The sequence below is a fragment of the Nanorana parkeri genome, unplaced genomic scaffold (genome assembly GCF_000935625.1).
Source record: "Nanorana parkeri isolate BGI_ZX_2015 unplaced genomic scaffold, ASM93562v1 scaffold3, whole genome shotgun sequence".
NCBI classification, from domain to species: domain Eukaryota; kingdom Metazoa; phylum Chordata; class Amphibia; order Anura; family Dicroglossidae; genus Nanorana; species Nanorana parkeri.
The window spans coordinates 5,777,038-5,784,427 of record NW_017306271.1 but is presented as its reverse complement, the minus strand read 5'-3'; the positions used below and the strand labels follow the sequence as shown (position 1 = coordinate 5,784,427).

Here is a 7,390-nt window from a genome sequence, read left to right as displayed (position 1 = left end):
CGATCACACCATTGGGCTAGATCTTCTGTATAGCCCAGGTTGTGACATCTGAGACAGGAAGTGCTGTGAGTATAGCTCTCCTTATCTCACTGATTACACAGAGCAGGTCAGAGAACAAATGCTCTGCAATCTGCTCTCCGTTCTCCACCCTGAAGTCGTTTGCTGTGGCCACAGGTTCCCCAGAAGAGTGAGGAACCCTGAAAACCACTGCGGGGAGGTGGGGTGGAACAAGCAGGCTGCTACAAGTGATCAGGGCAGCTGACCAGATCACTTTTATAAAAGGAGCGGTGGCTTCCCTGCTCTACATTAGCCCTGCTTGCCCACAGCAGGGCTATATGTAGAGGAAAAAAACACCTGCCTGGCGCACAGAACCTATATACCTACTATTTCTCAAACATTGGGCGATAGGAATTGCACACCCCTGCCCTGGTTGTTATAGTCCTGTCCATTTCTTATGGTTGGGGATTTAAAGAACCCTGGGCTGTCATAGTCCCGTCTGTATCTTATGATGATTAATTTGTTATTATGGAGCATGACGAGCGTAATTTTATGGAGCATTATGAGCATAATAACAATACTTTGTAATGCTCCAAAATATATTCTTGTATAAATTTAACCTATATAACAATGCTAATCTTAACTGAGGCTATGCATCTCATATTCTATGCCCCTGTTGGGGCGGCACACTTTTTATAATCCCGGCTTCTTCGGAGTAGCAGCTTCTGCTGGTTTCATCTGTCCCAGGTCATCTTCCCCAATGCCTTGCACCATGTCTTGTGCAGCTGGGGGCTGCAGGCAAGGTTGGCAAAGTATACAGGTGGGCAGGACATTACGGAGGAAGCGGGTTGAGCTGTGAGGGAGTAGTGAAAAAAAGCAGTGCGCTAGTTTCTGAACACAGTGCTTCTGTATGTATGACTACAATGGTGGATATTTGGAAGTCAGAATTAAATGTGGACAAAGGCATAGAGGAACTGTATGTGAATGTGGCTCTCGGCATCTATTCAAAGGTATTTTATGGAGACTAATTGGAACTAGAAATGTAAAAATACAGGATGAGAGATGTAAAAACGGCACTTCCTGTCTTAAAAACCCAATAGGAAGTGAGAGGAAATCTCTTCACAGTCAGGGGAATAGACCTTTAACTGGCCACCAGTTCATGAATCTCTTCACTTCCTGATTGCTGTGTGTATGTCTTGCAATGTTATATCTATTGCACCATCACCGAGCTCCATGTTTGAACCCCCCCCCCCTCCCCCCCAAAGCCAATGGGTGTGCCAGGCTGGTACTCAAGTGGTTTAATGTGTTTTTGGGATGGTGGTAATTTCTGATTAGTTTGGAGTGTCTGTGATTTGGGTGGTTTTACTTTTCATGGGCCCTTTGTGTCTAGGAATACAGTCTGGAGCTTTTTTTACTAATCTACACGCTTTTAGCTATTCCAAGGAGGGATAACATCAGCGTCCCTAAGCTTTTTAATTGCACATTTTATCAGATGAAATAGCCTGTACTACCTGTTTTGGGAGACTAAAAATCTACACATTAATAATAAAACTCCATGACTGGAGTGACGCAGACCTTTGTCACTCCAGTCCGGCTCCTGATGACAAAGAAAGGATGATGGCAGCGCTGGACCTCATGTCCAGTAGTGGAACGGCAGATTACGAGAGATGAAAACTGGATTCGCTGGGGGTGTGAGTATGGACAACCTAGCATAAAAGGGAATACATTAATACAGGAAGGAGCGTAAAATTCCTATTCTTTAGACCAACTCCTCCTCGGATCTATCAGTCTCTCCTGTAAGATGTTTAGGTGCACTAATTGTTTGAACCTAAAAAATCATCTGCAATTTACTGCCTTAAATAGTTTTTTGAACACAAACTTACATGTTGCATTCAGCTAGAATGCCACCCAATTCTGCCAGGGAAGGTCTCTTGGGTGACATTGTGACTTGTATAAAACAATTTTGTGAATTGTCACCTTTCTCATTTTATTTGGTGTCACATGAGTTACCACAGATACCTTTGTTGCTAGGTAAGGTGTGTCTGCTATTCATAGACCAGGTGATTGACAAACATTGGTCCCTTCAATACAGGTTGCTATTGAAGCCAAAACATTTGTGAACTCGGAACTGACAATTGTTTATTGTTCTATAGGGGGATATAACCCATTTGTACCTGGCACCCTGAAGAACACTGGCTGTTGGTGTGTGTGTGACTAGTATGGAAAGTGAAGATGACGATCCAATCATACAAGAGGTAAAGTAATTTACTTTTGTATTGAATAGTAAGTTACACGTTGTTTCCTTCCAGCGCTGCAACTTGAATTCTGGCAATAGTACAGCGGAGGGATTGCGAAGCTCACGCTCCCCTTAGTCTCTCCTCGTCCATTCAAAAAATGTCCTTGTATTCTGTTCACAGAATGCAAAATATTCTCTTAATGGATAAGGGAAGGTTGTTTACCCTCCCCTTGTCCACTCACTCTCCCCTTGTCCATTCAGATAATGTTTTATATTGGACCTAATCTTGAATAGATGAGGGTAGGTCCTATGGTTTTCCTGCCTCTCCCCTCTGTGTGTCCACTCACTGTCCCCTTTCTCTCCCTTTGTCCATTCATAAAACATTGTGTATACTGTTCACAGAATACAAGGTGTTCTGTGAATGGGCAAGGGGAGTTCCTGTTTACCCATCCCTTCTCTCCTCTTGTCCATTCACTGAAGAAAATACATCTATTTCCTGGGGTTCCACTTTAACATCACAGCCCACATGTGGACTTTCACTGTCACTAAAACCCCCTCTCCTCTGCTTGATGTGGTGATGCTCATAATCTGACCTCTTTCTTCCAGCAGCCAATGCTGGTTTATCTCGGAGCAACTAGCAGCTTCTCTGCAGGTGTATTCAATGCCAGAGGTGACTCTTGGCACCTTTTTGATAAAACAAACCGGACCAGTCACACTGAAGTCAGAGAGTTGAGGTGTGTAGAGTGAGCAGCACTTATCAGTAATGGTTCAGGTACATTAGAATCTTCAGAGGGAACAGTAGGCATGTGGTAGAGTCCCATATGCCATGTGGGAGCCTTTTGCTAAATGATGGCAGCAAAACTTTGAACCTGTAGGAAGTGTAGAGGGTGCCGATGTCCCGTAACTCATTGCAGCCAATTGGGTTTCACCTTTTAATTGGTTTAAGGCTCTTAGGGGAAGTGAAAGATGATTGGTTGCAATGGGTTACGTTATTTTGTGGTTTGGTTCTTAAAGCCCGATTCCGACCACAAGGAAAAAATGCCCTTGCTGTGGGGCCGTCCACACTAAATGCTTAAGATTTCATTACCTTATTTCACGCCCCATCTTGCTCCCTCCACCTGTGTGACTGGTTCCCTGAAGTCTCTTATAGTGCTCCAACTTCTAGCCGCACACTTACCTCTTCACATACAATGCAGGAAAAATAGTCCTACATTGCACTGGATGATGAGGGATCACCCACAGTCTGGTGTGTCTAGGAGGAAAAAGCTGTGGGGAGGAATATGGTAAGTAATACAGCCTCATCTACTTCTTAGTTAATAAACATTTAACCTGTTCAGTGCCCCGCTGCAAGGTTTTTTTTTTCTTTTGTTCTTACTTACAGGTACAGCGAATATTAGGGCTGCAACTAATGATTATTTTCATAATCGATTAGCTGGCTGCTTTATTTTTTCGATCGGATAAAAAAAATTGAATTACCATCCTTAAAGGAGAACTATGAGGTGAGTGCTTTTCACTCACCTCATAGTTCTAGCCGACTTGTGACAATGAGACTGTCACAGGTCGGCTCAGTAGATCGGGAGGTGAACGAACACATACCGGGTTCGCTCACCTCTCGATCCTGTCACGGCTCTCTGCCGTGACAGGGGGCGGGGCTGGATTCCCCTCTTCCCGCTCCGATCCGCCAGCGCTGACTGGCGGAACGGACGGGAGGGGGTGGGTACAGCTGGCTCTGCCTCTAGATAGGCAGAGCCAGCTGTCACTCACGCAGCTGGGCGGATCCCGTCATCTACGTCGGGATCCGCTCCAGGTGCGGCGTCTCAGTATACCGCGAGCTGTAGCTCGCGGTATACTGAGCTTAGGGTAACGGGAGGACGCTAGTTTGTGTCCTCCCGTTACCCTAAGGAGAACTATGGGGAAAAACACTGACCCCATAGTTCTCCTTTTAATTTAAAATAAGATGCACAAATGCAGTGTTTCAAACATAAAGTTTACTTCAGAATAAAACTGCAGGCACAATTTTTTGTAATCGCACTGCACTGGAATGCATGGCATTGCGGTACCATGCATTCCAGTGCGGGCGATCACACAGTGGGTGGGAGGTGCATTTGGGGTGTCATTGAAATGAATGGAACTGCACCGCACCTCCTGCAGCAGCATTTATCTGGCCGAAACCGAAAATGAAATTTTTCCCACTTTTTTTTATTTTCTTTATTTTTAATCGGGTTTAATAATTGCACATGGCACTTGAATAGCTTCAGCCAGGGAATGACAGCTGCCAGTGGCAAGATTCCACAGACGACAGCTGGATGTAAATACAGCATGTGGGCGGGTGCATTAGCCACCCTGCAATTGGCCATTTCAAATTTCAGTAGCAGGCTTGCTATGCTTGCTGTACCCTCCTCCCAGCATGGAGGAGAGAGCTAGGGGAGCAAACTAATCGATAATGACAATAGTTGACAACTATTATAATCGGTTGGTTGCAGCCCTAGCGAATATAATTGAAAGCAGCTGTGAAATGAATATAAAATTGCATGGATTACTACTGCTTAAACCACTTCCATTTACATTTTTTTACAGTTTTATTGTGACATTACTAAAGCACAATGTGTTTCTTCTAACTGATGTAGCGTGTTTTTTGTTTTGTTTTTTACCCTCTCAGATTGATGTTTTCCTGGCCAAGAGCTTGGCAGATAAGCTGTACTTATTTCAGGTAGTTTTGTTTTCAATGTGACTTTAAATTATAAATTGCTTTTTATTTTAACATACACCATCAGATTGAATTTGTTTATGCTGCTAGTGGTGTTAATCTAGGTTTTGTGTGTGGGGTGTGTTTATTTCTTAAATTATGTTTAATTTATTATTACTGTTGGGGGGCCTTAGGAAAAGATCAACAGACCCAGGCTATTTCCCTTCTGAGAAAGAGTCTTCCATGTGCAATCTTGCCCCTCTGATCCCTGCTTTCTCTGAACAGGTAGGGGGAGAGCAGTGGGGATTGGTTAGGACACAGAGTGGAGAAGGTTGCCAGCACCCAGCAAAGAGCAACAGGCAAGGATAGTGCAGAACAGTGGTGTCGGTAGGGGGATGGAACCAGTTTTTTGAATAAATGGCTTTGATCAGTGGATTGCCGGCCACATATGACTGCTATTCATTTACTACAGGACTATGGGTTATACTACAGGAGCCTTCTGTTATAAGTTCATGGTTGCTAATTCTAAATAGAGGCTAAGGTGGGGCTGTCCTAGGCCGATAGGAAGAGAGAAGGGTTGGGTTCTGCTTTAAGTTTTGTGTGTGCATAGTTCTTGGAAAGTTGTAAGCCAATTAAGTGTGAATAGGGATTGCTGTCTACAAACTGTATATTGTTGCTTTGCTATTGGGGTAAAGGGTTTTTACTTTTTTGGAAAATCTTGACTGACTGCAGGTTAGGCCTGAAAGTATTTGTTTTAATATGACCTGTGTAGCAGTAAGGTACAATCATATCTAGTTTAGAAAAAAAACTGAATTATTTTTTCCCCCCCTTGCTTAGTACCCTGTCCGGCCTGCGTCAATGACCTACGATGGCATGCCACACCTGGCAGCAAGGATAAAGCCAAAGCAACAGAAGGTAGGACATGTCTGATCTGTGTACCTATTTCTCGATACATTGTGTGTGTGTCTCTATATCACTAGGTTCACACCTGGGCGTTTAACAGCGCGTTCCTACGCTCAACACGTGAAAACCAATGATTGCCTATGGGCATGGTTCCCACCTCGGCGTATTTCAGCATGTAGGAACGCGCTGAAAAACGCCCTACGCCCAAAGAAGTACAGGAGCTTCTTTGGGACGTATTTTCCGCACGTATCCATTAAGATAAAGCCGGATAGCCCTCGGAAACGCGTGTTTGTCGTCCGTTTCTTTTACTGGAAATCGTGGCAAACGCACATATTCCGCGTGTGTGTCTAAAACGGAGAAAACATTTTCTCTCGTCCCTTGTTTTCTAGGTGGAGATTGATATGGCCATTAACACGTCGAGTCCTAATTATTGCCGCAGTAAAGGAGAACAGATTGCTCTGAATGTTGATGGCACTTGCAACGATGAGACCAGTACCTTTTCCTCGTAAGTTTTCAGCTGCCTCATATTTTGCTATTCCCCCTAGGTTTCCAGCCTTCGAAAACTACCACCATAAATTTTAGGGACTGCATTAAAGGAAATGTTCCTGATTCTGCTAAAATTGATGGTATCCTGTTATGTTGAAGTTCAACATAAGGCAGAAAAGTCTGTGGGGTTTTTTTGTGTTTTTTTTCGTAACATTTACCATCACAATGTCCCTGCTACACATATTGTAGTAACTAGACTTTGTAGATGAGATGAGCAAGGATCAGAATTCGCAACAAATGCTGTGAACATCAGTTTGAACAAGCTAGCTAATCTACGCCTAGTGCAAACTGCGTCCCTCAACGCCCTGGTAACCTGTTCGAAAGGGCCACCTACCAGTTTTCTTCAATGGCTGCCAAGCATCGCTCAACCATCAGACTTGAAAGGACCGAGTAATGTGACTCAACAAAAGTAGAAACAACACAGGCGCTCAGTGCTCTTCTACCTTCACTATGAAATTTGAATACAAATCCTGCTTACTCATGTTCTCTGTTAAACATACTCTGAACAAACGCTTCAATGGGTTGTACCAGGAAAAACAGTGTTGAGATACTAAATATGTAGATTGTGAAGTAGGAAATAATTTTTCAGCATTCCCCTGATCTACACTGTCTCTAGCAGCTTCTACAATCTCACAGCTTTTATGATTATTATGAGAGAGTCTAACTGCAATATTAAGGCCTCATTCACACACAACGCAAGCAAAATTGTATATTGCGTATATACGAGCGTATATGCGTGCACTATATGCAATCCCAGAATGCATAACTCTTAATGGAATTTTTAATGTGCTGTATGCGTATACGCGCAGAAATACGCTGCCCGGACGCATCTCTGTTCCATTCTGTTTTTGCGCATATATACGGCTCCATACGCAGCTATGTGTATGGAGCCATTTATTTGCATATGTTGCAATACGCACATACGTGCGGCAGTGTGAATGAGGCCTAAAGGGTGAAACGTATTGTTGTATCTTGTCTGCTATGAGTTTAGATGTTGGGGTTCTAATGTTTTGGTTTGGCTC

General features: G+C 43.7%; 1 protein-coding gene across 4 annotated transcripts in view; it reads left to right on the top strand.

Annotated features, from left to right (window-relative positions):
* The first annotated feature begins 2,154 nt into the window (after positions 1-2,154).
* POLR3E (RNA polymerase III subunit E) overlaps positions 2,155-7,390 on the top strand; it is a 41,610-nt gene continuing 36,374 nt past the window's right edge. For 3 of the 4 annotated variants that reach the window (XM_018572632.1, XM_018572496.1, XM_018572428.1), the window contains exons 1-4: positions 2,155-2,252; positions 4,893-4,943; positions 5,757-5,834; positions 6,212-6,327. In XM_018572632.1, the coding sequence (XP_018428134.1) occupies positions 2,217-2,252; positions 4,893-4,943; positions 5,757-5,834; positions 6,212-6,327 (281 nt within the window). In that variant the 5' untranslated portion in view covers positions 2,155-2,216. Of the gene's footprint in view, positions 2,258-4,892; positions 4,944-5,756; positions 5,835-6,211; positions 6,328-7,390 lie in introns of all 4 variants that reach the window. The other variant, XM_018572560.1, reaches the window with a different exon arrangement.